Raw genomic sequence first — 21,160 nt, forward strand, 5'->3', positions numbered from 1 at the left:
ACCATATTTCAAATTATTACACTAACATACTTATTGTATTAATTTAGGTATACTTATTATATAATGACAACTTACAACCATAAAGCTCGTTAATCACGTCTTTACTGCTATACATTTTAGTTTCAGTAAGTGAATTTAACAGCGAACAGACTAATTACTAAGTAGAAGTTGCTCAATGGAACTTTGATGTATTTTAATATTACATTTAAATGTGTTAAATTGTGTCAGTTTGATTTCTAAGCATTCGCCGCTTCTGGCATGTACACAGAAATGTTTCTGACAAATATTTTCAAATTTTCAGCTCCAAGCAGTCCTGATATGCAGCATGTAAAAGTAAGTTTGCCATTATATGACAGAAAACCAATGGTTATAATAGGTATTGCCATACACATGAGCATATGCTTCTCCATTTAGAAGACAGATACATTCAGAAACAATAATCACCAGGCTAGACATATAACAGTCTAAACCATAGAAGAAATAAACAATTTGAGGGATCACACAGCTTAAAGTCATATTTCGAATCGATGGCGTTAAAAACGCTCTATTGATGTTGAAACAAAATAGTATAAAGATATATTAGTCTACTACTACTATACATACAAGGTGTAACACTCGAAAAACCGGAAGTGGGGGGTGAGCTTCGATTCACTTTAAATTTCAGTTCAATCCGATTAAAATATCAAATGCACGTAAACTTCAGTAACGTATCTTGGTTTAGAATCCTTAAACATCAATGCATGCTATTCTCTTGTATGACAATGACTTAAAGATGAGAAGGTGGATTAAAAGCGATCGTGACAGCCGATAGCATCGACTGTGGAACGAAAGTAGTCTGTATATTTTAGATTGGCCTGCAGGGATGTAATCTGATTGGTCGACAACTGTATAAACAAGATTAATTATAATTGTCGACCAATCTAGTCTACTTCCGTTTCACAAACGAAGAATTGTAGATCTTCAAGTGTTACATCTTGTTGATATAGTATGAGCAGGGTCTAATTTTATGTTATTAATACTAACCAGAAGCAGACGCCAGTGGTACAACTGTAAAATATATATATATTTAATTTGTTTCATTTTTGCCAAGTTTGTTTTACATAATATCAAAAAAAAGTACAGGGACAGATAAATAATAGGCTGCATCTTTTTGATATACTACAACACTACCACTCATAATATTTCGACAATCAATTCCAGGCTGTTTAGGCAAGGCAAGTTATCAGTTCCTTATGCAACCTATGTTGGTATAATGATGATTTTATGAGATTGATAGTTGCAGCATGATGATAATTATGTGATGATGATATGATGATGGTGGTGATTATTGCCATGATGATGATGATGATGATGATGATAATGTTTGACATGATTGGGACGATGATGATTATATAGCTTGGTACCGTTGTAACTGTAAAATATTTTGTTTCTTGGTCCTTAAAACCCTAGTTGAATCTTAGGCAAGGTCTTGGAATTACATTCTTTAAGACTATCTTAAAATAGCAGTGCTAGGATTAATGTTGATAATTGTATTGTGTATTAGGTTTGCCTATCCAGATGTTAGTGCTGCATATACATTATTTTATATTTTCTAGTTACTAATGACACTGTTTCACAATATATGTATTTTCTAGTATGTATTATTTTTAAACGATACTGAATTCAAACATCCAATTTATACAGCAAATATTCGTAATATTGTGTACACAATGTATATAGAAACAACAGTTAGCCAATCACATTCGTCAGAGCAGTTAAATCTTACTGTTAAAAGTGTAGGTTTACTGTAGACTTCCTGTGAAAACCTGGAATGAGGCCATTAGATGTGTTTTAATTACTGATGTTTTCAATCGATTACAGGACGATAAATTGTCCCTCAATCCGGAAAAAGAAAACCAGCGCCGGTTCAGTTTGATCCCGCCAGCAGGAGGGACACCAGGAATCAGCCTCATCTCGGACGAAAGTCCCTGCTCGGATCGGCCACGACGTCCGAGTACACAGAGCCTCGGACAGTTTACACTACCTGTAAGTTGGTTTGGAGAGTATCGCCGTGGGTCTTCTGACTCCTCCCGGAGATCCTCCACTGAAAAACCGCGCCGTCCCAGCACTCATAGTGTTGGCATTTTACCGATTAGTATGTTCGGCGAGGGTGGGGAGAAGCCCCGCAAAACGAGCACACATAGTCTTGGAATATTTCCCCTAGGCGGTTTTGACGACGATCCTTATGGTTATACTGACCCCCGACAGCGCCGAACAAGTGCTGGTCCCTTCATCACGCCCGTAAGTTGGACACGCTTGCCTGACCATGCAACGTCTATTTTACCCTGGCATCTTTGCAGTGTTCATTATTCACGTGTTTCGCCTTTATATCAAAATTTTCAGATAATTTCCTGGAATGACTAGTGTTTCTCCCACGGTAACCCATACCCCAATGTAAAAACTCCTATAACCAATTTGGTGTTTCTTTATATCTCAAAGTATATCTTACATATATATAACATTTATATATCTATATATCACCCCTCCCCCGCATTTTCCCAGAACATAGACATGTTGTGTACCTCTAATATATCCATAGTTGTGGTCGAACCCGGTGTTTACCATAAAATTGTATCTGAATTTTTAATAAACACGTGTGCGGAAAGTCATCTATTCACACATACAACATTTTTGTTACCCAGAAATGAAAAAACCAGGTTCACGTGAATCTTGTTTATTGGTAAAATGGGTTCGACTGTGAGTCTTAAATATCTTTACATACCGATTTAGATTATATCAAGCATGTGTTGTTGATGTCCTACAGTCGACATGCAATACCTGTAGGTAATAGTGCCTTGTAACTTCAACAAAACTATTTTTGGTTTATCTGTACACAGCTGATATAATCGGAATATAATTTGGTTTAACTCTCCATGCACGGATTAATAGGTGGACTATTGAAGAACTAGTAAGGTGTTGTTTAAACTGTTAGGGTTGAGCTACGATAAAGGAAACTTATATAAAGACTCTGAAAAAGACATCTACTCAGAGGTAGCTTTCAGCAACCACCTGGTTGTGTTCTTCAGCCCTTACAGTGGTCACGTGGTCATGCGGCTGATTCAGACACTACATGCTTGTGGACGATACTGTTGTTGTTGCCTATAATTTCCTTTATAGAAGCTATGTAATTATTAACACCTCAAGTAATCACCATAATGTATATGATGGCAAAATATGTCCAATACATGGACGATAATATATATAGGGATGATACGCTTTGTTTCTGATATAAGGATGGTAGTTTTATCATTAAAGGGATGGTACACTTTCTGTATATAGGGAAGATAGATTTATTATTATAAAGATGGTAGACTTGCTGTATATAGGGAAGATAGGTTTATTATTATAAAGATGATAGACTTGCTGTATAGGTTTATTATTATAAAGATGATAGACTTGCTGTATAGGTTTATTATTATAAAGATGGTAGACTTTCTGTATATAGGGAAGATAGGTTTATTATTATAAAGATGATAGACTTGCTGTACAGGTGTATTATTATATAGATGGTAGACTTTCTGTATATAGGGAAGATAGGTTTATTATTATAAAGATGGTAGACTTGCTGTGTATAGGGAAGATAGGTGTATTATTATATAGATGGTAGACTTTCTGTATATAGGGAAGATAGGTTTATTATTATAAAGATGGTAGACTTGCTGTATATAGGGAAGATAGGTTTATTATTATAAAGATGGTAGACTTGCTGTGTATAGGGAAGATAGATTTATTATTATAAAGATGGTACACTTTCTGTATATAGGGAAGATAGATTTATTATTATAAAGATGGTAGACTTGCTGTATATAGGGAAGATAGATTTATTATTATAAAGACGGTAGACTTGCTGTAACCTGCAGGACGACAACCTCACTACTTACATTATCTTCTGCTCTAGATATTAGTGCACGTGTTTTCTGCTGCACTCTATTATATCTGAGTTTGATTTATACAGCACGCATGCTTTTTACCGATCAAGTTTACCAAACCACAAATGTTTTTTCAAGGATAAACTTTAGTGGACTAACATTATAATAGTCCTATGTCGTTAGGAAAACGCGAATTTATTTTCAATTTTCAAACTTTGCAGATATCCTTCAACAATTTAATATAACGGCTATTGCTTGCATGAATTGATATTGCTTTTGCAAACAAATTAGAGAAAATGCTTAGATCTAGGATTAACTATACCCATGCATGCTTTTAAGCGTTGTCGCAGTCGATCATTGCTGGAATCATAGCCAATGCTAGCTTAAACACTTAAGCATTGCCTCTATGTTGTTCAATATCATTGTAAATACAATGTAAATGTAAACCGTCGTCATAACGTCAGTCTGTACCGTACAAATGTATGTACAATGTAGTTATATTCTATAAGAAAAGTAACAAACTAAACAAGTATATGACAAATGCTATTATTTATCTAAATCTTTATTTTGTATGCTTCCGTTCTTCATTTTCTTTCTCTTTCTTACACTGCACTTGCACTTCTTTACTTAGTTCTTTTCTCTCTTGTCTCTCATTTGTCCTCAGGTCAATAGATTTAGAATTGGGAAATCGCGTGTCGCAATTATGATATAAATTACACATTTAGATACTTGATATTTTTAATTTAGCAAATGTATTTTAGATATTTGCATTATTCGTAAAACCAGGAATGAAACTATTTTCATTGTTACCATTTTACGTGTATTATAATCAGACACCTATATTTTCTTATAAATGATGCTTTGACTAGTTGCATTGGAGACTGTAAGGTCAGTTTTCTACCATGTGATTATTGATATTAATGTTTTATCTCTTTTTTTTAGTATTAAGAATTAGTATTAAAATGTTCCGTCAACGTTGAATAATTCTTGATTACTGATGATATAGGAAAGTCCGAAATATCATGAAATTCTTACACTTATGGTCTAGATTTGGTTTCGTATTTTTTTTTTTTTTTTTTTTTGAACAGAAGTATTATTTTCACACTCGATTGTTACATAACGAATGTTCTAACTTTGTTTCACTTCCAATATTCCACCAGAAACATGCTGTTAATGCATTGCCGTCTTTAACCTTGGCAATATTTTCATTTCATTAGTGTAATGTCAATCAACTAGCAAATGAAAGTAGACAAATTTTATAGTTAACTGGTAACACAATATGAAGGGCTATTTCTTATTACAAGTTATTTTACCATTGTGTTTTAATCACTTTCTTTCCCCAGCACACACACCCTGGACACTCTATCATGTAATCATGTTAGCCTCGCATTTGTCGTGTATTTACACAAGGTAAGCGTTGTTCTGTCATGATCTCCTTTACAGGAGTTTGAGAGGAAGAACAGCCGTGGAAGTTTATTTGGGTTTGGCGATAACAAAGGAGGACAGAGACGAGCAAGTTTTCAGGCACTAGGCGAAAGCGTGGTAAACCGAATTTACTATCTCATTTGTACTTAGTTGTTAGAAGCAGGTGTTTTGATAATATATAGTCTTTTTATGATTATTTTTACTCACTTATTGTTGCGATGAATTTAAAGTTATGGCCCCGGCTGGCTTGTTTGGTATAATGCGTACATTGAAATTGAACCGAACATAGTATTTCCTTTTTGACCTTATGATGACTACCTAATTACTAAACAATGCGTTGTATGTTGTAACGTTTGTCGGCGTAGACGTTTCCATGTTGAATTATTTTCCTATATATGTTGTTTCTTTATGACAGATGCAGTTGTTTTCCAGTAAATGACCAGATTCGTACTGCCGCCTGTTCTTATAACTGTATCAGCATAATGCCGCAGCTCTCTTCATTTCCATTGGAACATGTGTACGTCAAGACTGAAGTACACCACCAAGTACATCCACCAAGTACACTCACCAACGACGTATTCTGCATTCACACAGGAGCGTTGACATTTTGTGTAGGTGTCACATTACAGTTGTTTAGATATTCTGGACGTAAAACTGACAGCAAGAAATGTTAACTTAAAAAAAAATATGTATATGACTCTTATATACGAAAAGATTTCACACTCTACTAGAACCCTTCGCCAATTACTGGTATAACTATTTATCATCACGATGATGTAATTCTGTATTTGTTCTGTACGGATGTCTTAATTTATCAGGAACATTTGGCCTTCCATATTTACGTATTCCGTTTCCAGCAAAGATTATGAAATATCAAAGTGTTTTAGTTGAATATCATGCATGCATATTATGTGTCATGATTGTCTGACAGGTGTGAAAATGTGTTAATGCAGATTTTGTATCGAGTCTGCACGCGAGAAGTATATGAGACAAACATTAAAATTAGAATAAGAATCAAGATCATCGTTCTCCTGGAGACCTTACATACTTTTAGATCAAGGTTGATTTCAGCTGATCATAATAGCGTTCTTTGGGAGTTTAAGGAAAGTGATATTCAATTGACCTCGAAGTATGAGTATTGTGTGTACATACATTAACGAGAATTTAGCTAAAATGGTACAGAAATGTTATAGAATTAGCCGAGGTGACAGATACTTTAGCAACAATAATAGTGTATTTAGCTAATCTAATATAATTTTTGTAACTTTTATATTGGCTTTAAATATATCTGTTATTTTTATGACTACATTAGATAAACCATGGTATGGGTGTAACCACGCGGACTCATGGCGGCTTCATATATACGCTTACTTGAGACAACTGCCGATAGCATTGTTACCGTCTTAGAATGGTGGATCATATTGAAAACGTTGTCGAGATCTTACATGTACTGTTATATGTTGTGTGAGCGAGACCTAATTCATACAGGAAATGTTATCCATGAGGGATGTATTTTATATCACACCACTTATAAGGTTATATTTAGTACCATCTTATATAATTATTGTTTTTTTGGTTTTCGTATTTTACGTAAAACATGTGACATTCTAAACAGCTGATAATAATACTAATTAAAATGAACTTTAAAAGAGTGCAGATATTGTTGGGACGACACCTAAATATGCTTAACAAGTTTAAACAATATTTGAACTCCAACTCAGTCGATATTGATATAAATCAGTCGATATTGATATAAATCAGTCGATATTGATATAAATCAGTCGATATTGATATAACTCTATAGTATATTATGTGGCAATGAAGAAAACCTATCAGTGCTGCTATACTTGATTCTTCTCATACCTGAAACATTTAACAAGCATTTACCAATACTCGTACACCTTTTATGAATCATCCTATCATTCACCAACATTCATTAACAATACAAATACGGTTTAACAAAACACATAATGTTAACAATACAAATACTGTTTAACAAAAAATGCAATTTAAAATGAAAACTAACTGACTTTTTAACTGCAGTTTACTGTTTAACGACATGTTTACTGTTAACATACACCAGAATAAACTGTTTTACAATAAACATGCTGTCATCAATAAATACAAATATTTATAATAAACCTCCTGTTTAACATTTAACCAGCCGTGCAACGTCATTATGTGACAATAGAAATACTCCTTACCTATAAACATGTGTTCGTTGATACCATAATTAAAAGTGTTTGGAATTCCATTAAAACGACACCAATCATTCAACAAAATAAAATCATTTTCGATCGGATGCAACGTTATACTAGGCAAACTTCAAAACACAGTAGGAGAGTTGCAAAAGGAATTGTGTCCTATAATGATATAGTAGGTACAAGTCCGACAGATAACGTATACATACATAAGTACATATATGATACTGGTAAGTGAACAACATCACTTTGGAATGGAATTCGTATCATTTATCCATAAATAAGTCGCCAACATTAAATTCTATTTTCTGGTATTTATCTTATGAATAATTGTAAATCCTGTTCATATTCTTATATTTATTTATATATCTTTGTCTCAAAATAACACAGGTTTTTTTTAGTGAAGCTCTTACTTCGGTTTCATTTTACCCCGTCCTAATATGACCCAGTCCATTGCCAGAGTAAATCTCGTACAAACAAAGCAATCCATTACATATACAACTAAATAAGAGTCCAAAACGTTTTTATAGTATAAAACAGGTGTACAATTATCTATTCCAATAACTAAAGCTGCTGCAAATATTTAGAAATCAAAATTTTGTATGAAAACTTCAAATCTAAGTTATCAACATTTTGTATGAAAACATCAAATCCAAGTTATCAAAATTTTGTATGAATACTTGAAATCTGAAATGTATCAACATTTTGACTGAATACTTAAAATCTATTTATTTTTTTTAATCTATCATTTTGGCTAATATCTTATTTTACCGTACGAGAAATCACAACTCGATTCATTATGACGCCACGGGGTTATAACTGTTGATAACTGTAACAATTGTCGAGTAAAATGTAATACTATATCTGCATGTGCAAATACAGACTTTGGTTGAGGGCAATCCATGGGTTAATCACCTGACCTGGGCAATATTCCCCAAGGCCGAAGGCCGGGGGATAAAGGTCAGGACAGGTCCGTAAAACCACGGATTCCCCGAAACTAAAGTCTTCATTTACTTATTATATGATTAATATTAATCAAAGCAAAATAAAACAAAAACAAAAACAAACAGAAACGAAGAAAGTTCATTTAAAATACCTCATCACATCACCGGGGGTCAATTTAACGGTTCGCCAGGTCTGTGGAATGTTATATAATACATCTCACCACACATGACATAATTTCTATTTTTAGCAGGAGTCAATATAAGATTCCACGAACCTGACAAAACATTATAATGACTCCTCGGTGATGTCATGGGGTATTTCCAAGGAAATAATTGATGCCATGTGATATCATTAGGACCAATCAGTGACAGTGTTACATACCAATAAACGTACGACCACATAATGACTGATTATTGTCCGTAAACGATCGACCCAAGTGTTCTATTTTCTAAAGGATTTTTACTTAGTACAAAACCTTATGGAAATTAAAGTGTACCACTTCAAATGGCAATAAGAAAATAATGTTGGGTGCATTGGTGGTACTTTGACGAGTTAAATAATTCAAAGAAAAGAATTAGAATGGAACAATCAATTCTTTAAGCGTCAGCCTATACAAACAAACATCAAAATCAGAAAAGAAAAGGTCAACTGTTAACGAGTACATGGAGAGGTAAAATTGTGGCATCACCATAAGTTATATGGTTTACCTTACAACATTAGGAACAGTCGCGTCATTTAAATGGCATGCATTGACCTCTTTACCCTGTATATGAACCGGTAGATGCCTCTGTCGTATTGGTGGGTAAGAACCTAATTTTTTATTGTTCAATTTTGTATGAATTTCTATGATATACAGTAAACAGGTAGATATACCGACATGTTACTGTTGTTAACGTTTATCAGTACAAAGACCCTGTCCTAAAATATTTGTATAACTAATAAAGTTGAATTGCTTTTAGTAAACATATTGTGTTTGGTTTATATTTATATAATTGCTGTTGATACAGAACCTCAAACACATGTCACAATGTATCATCTGGTAGATCTCATGTTACTTCCGGGTAGATCTCATCACCAAGTATATGTTACTACCGGGTAGATATCATTACCAAGCATATGTTACTACCGGGTAGATCTCATCACAACGTATTACCGGGTAGATCTCATCACCAAGTATATGTTACTACCGGGTAGATCTCATCACAACGTATTACCGGGTAGATCTCATCACCAAGTATATGTTACTACCGGGTAGATATCATCACCAAGTATATGTTACTACCGGGTAGATATCATCACCAAGTATATGTTACTACCGGGTAGATATCATCACCAAGTATATGTTACTACCGGGTAGATATCATCACCAAGTATATGTTACTACCGGGTAGATATCATCACCAAGTATTTGTTACTACCGGGTAGATATCATCACCAAGTATGTGTTACTACCGGGTAGATATCATCACCAAGTATGTGTTACTACCGGGTAGATATCATCACCAAGTATGTGTTACTACCGGGTAGATATCATCACCAAGTATGTGTTACTACCGGGTAGATATCATCACCAAGTATATGTTACTACCGGGTAAATATCATCACCAAGCATATGTTACTACCGGGTAGATATCATCACCAAGTATATGTTACTACCGGGTAGATCTCATCACCAAGTATATGTTACTACCGGGTAGATCTCATCACCAAGTATATGTTACTACCGGGTAAATATCATCACCAAACATATGTTACTACCGGGTAGATATCATCACCAAGTATATGTTACTACCGGGTAGATATCATCACCAAGTATATGTTACTACCGGGTGGATATCATCACCAAGTATATGTTACTACCGGGTAGTTCTCATCACCAAGTATATGTTACTACCGGGTAGATATCATCACCAAGTATATGTTACTACCGGGTAGATCTCATTACCTAGTATATGTTAGTACCGGGGATATCTCATTACCTAGTATATGTTACTACCGGGTAGATCTCATCACCAAGCATATGTTACTACCGGGTAGATATTATCACCAAGTATATGTTACTACCGGGTAGATAGCATCACCAAGTATATGTTACTACCGGGTAGATATCATTATTACCAAGTACATATATATGTTACTAGCGGGTAGATCTCATCACCAAGTATATGTTACTACCGGGTAGATATCATTACCTAGTATATGTTACTACCGGGTAGATCTCATCACTAAGTATATGTTACTACCGGGTAGATCTCATCACCAAGTATACGTTACTACCGGGTAGATCTCATCACCAAGTATACGTTACTACCGGGTAGATCTCATCACCAAGTATATGTTACTACCGGGTAGATGTCAATACCAAGTATATGTTACTACCGGGAAGATATCATCACCAAGTATACGTTACTACCGGGTAGATATCATCACCTATTATATGTTACTACCGGGTAGATATCATCACCAAGTATATGTTACTACCGGGTAGATATCATCATCAAGTATATGTTACTACCGGGTAGATATCATCACCAAGTATATGTTACTACCGGATAGATATCATCACCAAGTCTATGTTACTACCGGGTAGATCTCATCACCAAGTATATGTTACTACTGGGTAGATATCATCACCAAGTATATGTTACTACCGGGTAGATATCATCACCAAGTATATGTTACTACCGGGTAGATATCATCACCTATTATATGTTACTACCGGGTAGATATCATCACCAAGTCTATGTTACTACTGGGTAGATATCATCATCCAGTATATGTTACTACCGGGTAGATATCATCACCTATTATATGTTACTACCGGGTAGATATCATCACCAAGTATATGTTACTACTGGGTAGATATCATCACCAAGTATATGTTACTACCGGGTAGATATCATCACCTATTATATGTTACTACCGGGTAGATATCATCACCAAGTCTATGTTACTACTGGGTAGATATCATCATCCAGTATATGTTACAACCGGGTAGATATCATCACCAAGTATATGTTACTACCGGGTAGATATCATCACCAAGTATATATTACTACCGGGTAGATATCATCACCAAGTATACGTTACTACCGGGTAGATCTCATCACCAATTATATGTTACTACCGGGTAGATATCATCACCTATTATATGTTACTACCGGGTAGATATCATCACCAAGTATATGTTACTACCGGGTAGATATTATCACCAAGTATACGTTACTACCGTGTAGATCTCATCACCAAGTATATGTTACTACCGGGTAGATATTATCACCAAGTATATGTTACTACCGGGTAGATATCATTACCAAGTATATGTTACTTCCGGGTTAATATCATCACCATTCTTACGAATAATTTTATTGGATATCAACGTAACAACAACAAAATAACAAATCGATTCCTGATGGCATATTATATCTCGGTATTGATATCAGAATACATCTCCGATATAATCATCTTCGGCACTGCACGTCTCAGATTTTCCGATATTTTACATAATAGACAGCTTGAGGTGTATAACCTTTACTGACCAGTAAACAGTTAACCAATTCTATGAAACTTGTATGACATGGATTTGTTTTGTTTTCATCAAATGACAGATCATAATTCATTAATCGGTTAACGGTGGAGTGTTGGTGTAGTATTAACATCAGAGACTTTCTGATTACATGGGATCTAAAAAGCACACGTTAATCAGCAAACAATTAAGTAAAACAACGGCAAAATACGAACACAAACTATGGATTGGCATGAGGACCCTTGAAAAAGTACAAAGAGGGTAAAACAAGGTGTTCTGGAAGGATACGCGTCTTCTTCTTCATAGACGACACCCGTGTACGTCGTGCAGTTCTGGGTCAAATCTGGATTAAGGCGCCTTCACAAAAAGAGAACGGCGGCATATCAACACCCATCGAACCGTTCCCACAAGGCAACATAATATTAACAAATGGTAACGATGTCGACAATGAAACTCTCCACTGTTTATCATCAACCTGGATCTCTCGAAACCTTCTGATGTCACGGATATCGTGATAATGACACGTCTTTGAATATCGAATCATCTAGGACATGTAACCAATGTAGGAAGGGGAAGCAGTGGTAAACTGTCCCTGCTGGTTACAATGGCAGTAAAGGATCCAGGTAACGGCTGATGTCCAATAGTCTGTAGTGTTCCTGATTGTTACATTAGGTATATCGAGGTAACGGTTGATGTCCAATAGTCTATAGTGTTCCTGATTGTTACATTGGGTATATCGAGGTCACGGTTGATGTCCAATAGTCTGTAGTTTTCCTGATTGTTACATTGGGTATATCGAGGTCACGGTTGATGTCCAATAGTCTGTAGTGTTCCTGATTGTTACATTGGGTATATCGAGGTCACGGTTGATGTCCAATAGTCTGTAGTGTTCCTGATTGTTACATTGGGTATATCGAGGTCACGGTTGATGTCCAATAGTCTGTAGTGTTCCTGATTGGTACATTGGGTATATCGAGGTCACGGTTGATGTCCAATAGTCTGTAGTGTTCCTGATTGTTACATTGGGTATATCGAGGTCACGGTTGATGTCCAATAGTCTGTAGTGTTCCTGATTGTTACATTGGGTATATCGAGGTAACGGTTGATGTTGAATAGTCTGTAGTGTTCCTGATTGTTATATTGGGTATATCGAGGTCACGGTGGATGTTGAATAGTCTGTAGTGTTCCTGATTGTTACATTGGGTATATCGAGGTCACGGTTGATGTCCAATAGTCTGTAGTGTTCCTGATTGTTACATTGGGTATATCGAGGTAACTGTTGATGTTCAATAGTCTGTAGTGTTCCCGATTGTTACATTGGGTATATCGAGGTAACGGCTGATGTCCAATAGTCTGTAGTGTTCCTGATTGTTACATTGGGTATATCGAGGTCACGGTTGATGTCCAATAGTCTGTAGTGTTCCTGATTGTTACATTGGGTATATCGAGGTAACAGTTGATGTTCAATAGTCTATAGAGTTCCTGATTGTTACATTGGGTATATCGAGGTAACGGCTGATGTCCAATAGTCTGTAGTGTTCCTGATTGTTACATTGGGTATATCGAGGTCACGGTTGATGTCCAATAGTCTGTAGTGTTCTTGATTGTTACATTGGGTATATCGAGGTAACGGTTGATGTTCAATAGTCTATAGAGTTCCTGATTGTTACATTAGGTATATCGAGGTCACGGTTGATGTCCAATAGTCTGTAGTGTTCCTGATTGTTACATTGGGTATATCGAGGTAACGGTTGATGTCCAATAGTCTGTAGTGTTCCTGATTGTTACATTGGGTATATCGAGGTCACGGTTGATTCCAATAGTCTATAGAGTTCCTGATTGTTACATTGGGTATATCAAGGTAACGGTTGATGTCCAATAGTGTGTAGTGTTCCTGATTGTTACATTGGGTATATCGAGGTCACGGTTGATGTCCAATAGTCTGTAGTGTTCCTGATTGTTACATTGGGTATATCGAGGTCACGGTTGATGTCGAATAGTCTGTAGTGTTCCTGATTGTTACATTGGGTATATCGAGGTCACGGTTGATGTCCAATAGTCTGTAGTGTTCCTGATTGTTACATTGGGTATATCGAGGTCACGGTTGATGTCCAATAGTCTATAGAGTTCCTGATTGTTACATTGGGTATATCGAGGTCACGGTTGATGTTCAATAGTGTGTAGTGTTCCTGATTGTTACATTGGGTATATCGAGGTCACGGTTGATGTTCAATAGTCTGTAGTGTTCCTGATTGTTACATTGGGTATATCGAGGTCACGGTTGATGTTCAATAGTCTGTAGTGTTCCTGATTGTTACATTGGGTATATCGAGGTCACGGTTGATGTTAAATAGTCTGTAGTGTTCCTGATTGTTACATTGGGTATATCGAGGTCACGGTTGATGTTCAATAGTCTGTAGTGTTCCTGATTGTTACATTGGGTATATCGAGGTCACGGTTGATGTCCAATAGTCTGTAGTGTTCCTGATTGTTACATTGGGTATATCGAGGTCACGGTTGATGTCCAATAGTCTGTAGTGTTCCTGATTGTTACATTGGGTATATCGAGGTCACGGTTGATGTTCAATAGTCTGTAGTGTTCCTGATTGTTACATTGGGTATATCGAGGTCACGGTTGATGTCCAATAGTCTGTAGTGTTCCTGATTGTTACATTGGGTATATCGAGGTAACGGTTGATGTCCAATAGTCTATAGTGTTCCTGATTGTTACATTGGGTATATCGAGGTAACGGTTGATGTCCAATAGTCTGTAGTGTTCCTGATTGTTACATTGGGTATATCGAGGTCACGGTTGATGTCCAATAGTCTGTAGTGTTCCTGATTGTTACATTGGGTATATCGAGGTCACGGTTGATGTCCAATAGTCTGTAGTGTTCCTGATTGTTACATTGGGTATATCGAGGTCACGGATGATGTTCAATAGTGTGTAGTGTTCCTGATTGTTACATTGGGTATATCGAGGTCACGGTTGATGTTCAATAGTGTGTAGTGTTCCTGATTGTTACATTGGGTATATCGAGGGAACGGTTGATGTCCAATAGTCTGTAGTGTTCCTGATTGTTACATTGGGTATATCGAGGTCACGGTTGATGTTCAATAGTCTGTAGTGTTCCTGATTGTTACATTGGGTATATCGAGGTCACGGTTGATGTCCAATAGTCTGTAGTGTTCCTGATTGTTACATTGGGTATATCGAGGTCACGGTTGATGTCCAATAGTCTGTAGTGTTCCTGATTGTTACATTGGGTATATCGAGGTAACGGCTGATGTCCAATAGTCTGTAGTGTTCCTGATTGTTACATTGGGTATATCGAGGTCACGGTTGATGTCCAATAGTGTGTAGTGTTCCTGATTGTTACATTGGGTATATCGAGGTCACGGTTGATGTCCAATAGTCTGTAGTGTTCCTGATTGTTACCTTGGGTATATCGAGGTATCGGTTGATGTCCAATAGTCTGTAGTGTTCCTGATTGTTACATTAGGTATATCGAGGTAACGGTTGATGTCCAATAGTCTATAGAGTTCCTGATTGTTACATTGGGTATATCGAGGTCACGGTTGATGTCCAATAGTCTATAGTGTTCCTGATTGTTACATTGGGTATATCGAGGTAACGGTTGATGTCCAATAGTCTGTAGTTTTCCTGATTGTTACATTGGGTATATCGAGGTCACGGTTGATGTCCAATAGTCTGTAGTGTTCCTGATTGTTACATTGGGTATATCGAGGTCACGGTTGATGTCCAATAGTCTGTAGTGTTCCTGATTGTTACATTGGGTATATCGAGGTCACGGTTGATGTCCAATAGTCTGTAGTTTTCCTGATTGTTACATTGGGTATATCGAGGTCACGGTTGATGTCCAATAGTCTGTAGTGTTCCTGATTGTTACATTGGGTATATCGAGGTCACGGTTGATGTTAATAGTCTGTAGTGTTCTTGATTGTTACATTGGGTATATCGAGGTCACGGTTGATGTTCAATAGTCTATAGAGTTCCTGATTGTTACAATGGGTATATCGAGGTCACGGTTGATGTCCAATAGTCTGTAGTGTTCCTGATTGTTACATTGGGTATATCGAGGTCACGGTTGATGTTTAATAGTCTGTAGTGTTCTTGATTGTTACATTGGGTATATCGAGGTCACGGTTGATGTTCAATAGTCTATAGAGTTCCTGATTGTTACAATGGGTATATCGAGGTCACGGTTGATGTCGAATAGTCTGTAGTGTTCCTGATTGTTACATTAGGTATATCGAGGTCACGGTTGATGTTCAATAGTCTATAGTGTTCCTGATTGTTACATTGGGTATATCCGATCTACGTAGTAAACAGAGTTATTTTGCTATTGAATACAACTCATCTTGCAATAAAGACTCGTATTTAGGTGTGACTAAACAAAGCTCCAGAGACCTTTACACGAAAGTGAGTGGCAAAAACTGAGTAAAGCGCAATTACTTCCACAGAAATTATATGAGAAAACCCCTCACTGCAGGGACCTGAGAATGTATTGCAGTTTATGTGTACTTGGACCTATCCTGGTGTGCATTGCTCATGTTTGAACGGTATGGGGAAGGGCTGGATTAAAATTCAGTTATAATGACACCTTTCAGTTTTCATGATAGGTCCAAATACATATTGGTTGTAACAAACTCCCAGGTCTCAGTGTTTACAATAATTTGGCAGAACGGTCAGACGGACGAACATACATCGGCATTGCTATGTCCCCGACAAAACGGTCGGACGGACGAACATACATCAGCATTACTATGTCCCCGACAAAACGGTCGGACGGACGAACATACATTGGTATTGCTATGTCCCCGGCGAAAGCGTAGCGTAGTGAAAAAAGAAAAGGCACAGATACTAACTAGTGTCAAATGACCAACTGGCCTCGGCTGTATTAATTCTATAGAATACAAGATGTTAATGAGCTGGAGAATATAACGCTTAGTATGAGTTAAAAGAGTTTTCATATACGCATATGCTATCATATATATGAAGCGCGAGGAGTTAAAAAAATGTATTCGAAAGTAAAATATATTTTCAAAATAATTTTAAAATGTACAATCTTTCAGATGTCTTTAATATATACATGCAAGTATATTTTCGTAGTTTTATGAGGTAGGGGAAGCTTAGTAGTGTTACCCTCATTGAATAAAGATTTGTCGTTATCATAGCATCATTAAACAAAACAAATATTTTGGTAGAATGTATTAATCTAGAGTTTAATAAAAGGAAGTCACATATACCTGTACATTGTAAAATATCTGGTATTGACTTAAATATCCGTATATGACTAAACTAGACCAACTATCCCATTTCCCCCTACCGCACTAGTATGACATGACGTCATATAAGACTCGGTGTAATAAAACAATAATTAGATAATCCTTGAACACATGTGGCCAGGGCCTATGCTCTCGTCAACAACTGCAGTTAGGCAATCATACTATTGTGACGTCATTCTAATTATATAAGCCAGACATTATGACGTCATGTAGAACAATGGCCAACTCCGTGGTAGCGATGTGAGATGCATGCACGCCATTAGGAAAATGAGTACACATCATGGTAGAAGAACGTCCCTGGTCAGGGCGAAGACGTCCATAGGACTTAAAACTTCCCATCAAGAATGCATGGAGAGTGTCTCCGAGTTGTTGGTAGCCCTGGAGAAGGAACGACAGATGGAGCAGGTCATGATGAAGTCCGTGGAGCAGTGGACAGAGATCGTGGACGAAATAACCACCAGTATGGACTCGGCCACGCCCAGCGAGACTGAGTGGAAAAACAGGTGAGAACAATGTCGTAAAATGATCAAAGGATTTGTTCACCAACAAAAGAGAACCACGTGTGACTATACAGTTGGGATAGATAGGTACGTGGCCTGTTATCTTCTGTTATGACACACACGAACTGTAGTAAAAGATAGAACATTTATACGTGATGTACAAGTGTGATAATTATGAAAAATTCTGAAATTTTGAAATCAAGGTAACTAATGAGACGAGAATCGAAATGTAGAGATCGTATTGAGATACATACATTGAAAATATCTATCAAGAATTCATACAAATAACATTTTGATGAACATTCAACAAACTAATACATTTGTATTCCGTGCTTGAATAAAATATCCTTTAAGAATTGCTTAAAAAAATGTGTAAAACTACTTTTGTGTTATTGACCAAATATCACAGTAAACGTCAAAAAATTCTGATCTGATAACACCGGTTACAGATTTTGTGATTACATTCCATCATATCTTGATCTTCATGCATTCAAGTTAACAATCATCTGAAAATTAATTTCAACCAGTTCTTAAGGGAATTTGACAATGTCACGAAATAACGATTGCCATGAAAATTAACATCAGTGATCTTTGTGCCACTATTTGCTTTGTTGCAAAAACAAACAAAAAATACAATTTTTCAAAAAAGTGATTATCTCAAATGTTAAGGATAAAATGCCACAATTTTCTGTAAATGTAAGACCAATAATAGAGAACTTTTACCGCCCAACTTCGAATTATTAAGGCGACCTTATACTCTCTACTTTTACAGTATAGTGAGCTTTGTTAGGCCAAAGTAGAGAAACGTCGCCTATCGTAAAACGCCAGTGAAAAATCAGAATACAGGACTGAAACCCGGGACCTCCGAACTCTAAACGGAATATGAGCCCAAAAGACATATCGTGTCTGCAACCAGTCCATAGGGCTCATGTGAATCTTAACTTGTACACTTGATATAATCAGAGACCTATATCAATTTATCTGATATAATCGTCTCTAAGGCATGCGACAATTCAAATTTGTGACTTGAATATAGTTTTAAATTAATAAGTGATTGGAGAAAAAATGATAAATGTCTCAATGCCATATGAACCGTGGGCATATATGTGACAGCCTTGAATTAAAATTGAATCTAATTTACGTGGTGAAACGGTCGGCTTTGGGCTTCGCGCTACCAGATTTTCGTAGATCGGTGGACTAGCGAGCCGAGGGTTCACCAATATCGGTCATAATCTATTGTCGTATTTGTTGTGTGTAGGAATACTTCATTTTAATATGTATTCTGTGGTACATCTTTCCAGATTCCATTATCAACGATTATTCAACGAGATGCTCACTCAGGAAATCGGTCACATAAAAACTGAACTATACATGCTCGGGCAAGGTCGTACGGGTATGACACTTCCGGTGACGGAACATGCGCAGTCTAAGTCACCACGTTCCAATCACCATCGAGAAAGTCAGACCTACATCAAATGCCTACAGGAAAAGTTAAAGTCACTTGAAAGTAAGTATAGCTCTGAAAGCTGAAGAGAAATGGAAGGCCAGTGGTATATAGAATGTTCTATTAATGGCAAAATATCAATGGTTGTATGTCATCAGTCATGACTGTGATATATTTAAATTCTGTGCCAATTGATTCATTTAATGACTTATTGTGCACAAGGTAACAAATTTTGTAATCAGACACATGCAGCATCAGACAATATGATATTGATATATCACGCGCTATAACGCCAGTATCTGTTTCCTCGTCAGGTTTATACAACATGTACGAACACCAGCGTGACGACGCATCACGTGATTATCACCGCCTGAAGGAGGAAATCAACAAGATCGTCAAGGACGTCGCGTTCAAGCAGAGGACCAGGATCACGAGTCAAGAAGAATGGGATAAGAAGGAAATAGCTAGGCCAAAAAACGCGGGAAAAACATTACCGCCACTGAAGGGTACACTTCGTAACAAAACATCATACCTAAAACTCCATGAAGTCAAGTCAGGGACAAGTAAAATCGCAGATAAAGGAAAATCTAGTCATATGTGGAAAGGAGCAGGAAAGCTGCCTCCGGTCAATAACACCAGACGTAACAAAAAAGATAAGAATATTTCTTCTGATAAATCCAAAAGACCACAAGGTGTTCAAGAGAAGTGGACAAATGTCAGCAAAGCAGACGTTCTACCTCCCATAGATAAAGCCAATTGCAACAGGGAAGTTAATAAATCTAAACTCAAAGGACACGGACAGAGAGATAAATCCTTACTTACAGATCCTAAACTACCGTCTATGAGAATGAAGAGAATTGCCAGTCTGAAAACAGACAGTGACGGCGTGACTTCAGCAGCTATCAGGAAAGAGAGAGTTCGTGGTGGCGTCAGGGAAACAGACACAGGTACTCATGAAGGCTATGTATGTCACGTGGATGACCAGAGGGCTGGATCTTCATGTAATGAAGACATAACACAGGCGGGGATAATGACCGGATACAATACAAAGAAGTCGATAGGGGAACGATCGGAGAGAAACAGAGAGGGCTGTGTGGAAAACAAATGCGGTACATCTATAGTAAATAACGACGATAATATGTGTAGTTTGGGCCGGAAGTCGCCAACGTCGACGACTGTCAAGTCACCTTTCAGAAAATCCGAAATAGAGGTTTTAAATGGAGAAAACATGTTAGTATCTAACCAATCTCTACATCAGAAAGAAACAAGGTCTTTATCAAAAGAGCACAACAACATACCAACCAGATGATAACCAACAACACGAGTTACTACCTGTAGGCAATATTAGTCCAAAGCTTCCCAGAAAGAGAATCAAAACGGCTTTGGTGCGATCCAACAGTAAAGGTTGCAATGAAGGTGATGGTAATATGGATGTGCCACCATGTCGACTTGGGATAACCCCGTCAGGTCACGAGAATCAAATAAGTGTGGTTTACAAAGAGTCAAAGTCTCCCTTAGATATTACCACTGATGACAAAGTATACATGGCCGAGGACACTCCGGACACAGGGGCAGGGCGGTCCAATGTAGATGAAATTATGCTCATGGCTGAGGACAATTTAAATACCAGGAAAGAACGAGAAAATTCAGAACAGAATCCAGAAAACGATAACAGAAGTCCAAAGTCCAAAGGAAAGTCGGTCACCATCAACGACAAAACCACAGTTCATTATCCTTGAAGTCAATTATTACTATTTGTATGATCTTTCGTCTTTATATGGTACCCCTCTTTCCATGTTTGTAATAATTAAGTGTGTTATTTTGTGTTGAAAATACTGCAAGTGAATGTTTAAGATACAGGAACCAGTTCGTATGCATGCATGCACGGTGAGAGTATTAAT

The 21,160-nt window shown here is 36.9% G+C and overlaps 2 protein-coding genes across 4 annotated transcripts in view; both read left to right on the forward strand.

Moving 5' to 3' along the window:
• The window catches only part of LOC117325128 (SCY1-like protein 2), a 122,823-nt gene extending 115,806 nt beyond the window's left edge, over window positions 1–7,017 (forward strand). For 2 of the 3 annotated variants that reach the window (XM_033881091.1, XM_033881092.1), the window contains 4 exons: window positions 302–333; window positions 1,861–2,280; window positions 5,352–5,450; window positions 5,749–7,017. In XM_033881091.1, coding sequence (XP_033736982.1) covers window positions 302–333; window positions 1,861–2,280; window positions 5,352–5,450; window positions 5,749–5,772 — 575 coding nt within the window. In that variant the 3' untranslated portion in view covers window positions 5,773–7,017. The remainder of the gene's footprint in view (window positions 1–301; window positions 334–1,860; window positions 2,281–5,351; window positions 5,451–5,748) is intronic. The other variant, XM_033881093.1, reaches the window with a different exon arrangement.
• A 10,555-nt stretch (window positions 7,018–17,572) lies between these two features.
• LOC117324792 lies at window positions 17,573–20,973 on the forward strand. Its single transcript, XM_033880629.1, has 3 exons — window positions 17,573–17,818; window positions 19,117–19,322; window positions 19,574–20,973. Exons 1-3 carry the CDS (start codon window positions 17,583–17,585, stop codon window positions 20,566–20,568), a joined length of 1,437 nt encoding a protein of 478 aa, XP_033736520.1. The 5' UTR covers window positions 17,573–17,582; the 3' UTR covers window positions 20,569–20,973.
• The last annotated feature ends 187 nt before the right edge of the window (window positions 20,974–21,160 follow it).

The sequence above is a fragment of the Pecten maximus genome, chromosome 4 (assembly GCF_902652985.1).
Source record: "Pecten maximus chromosome 4, xPecMax1.1, whole genome shotgun sequence".
NCBI classification, from domain to species: Eukaryota; Metazoa; Mollusca; class Bivalvia; order Pectinida; family Pectinidae; genus Pecten; species Pecten maximus.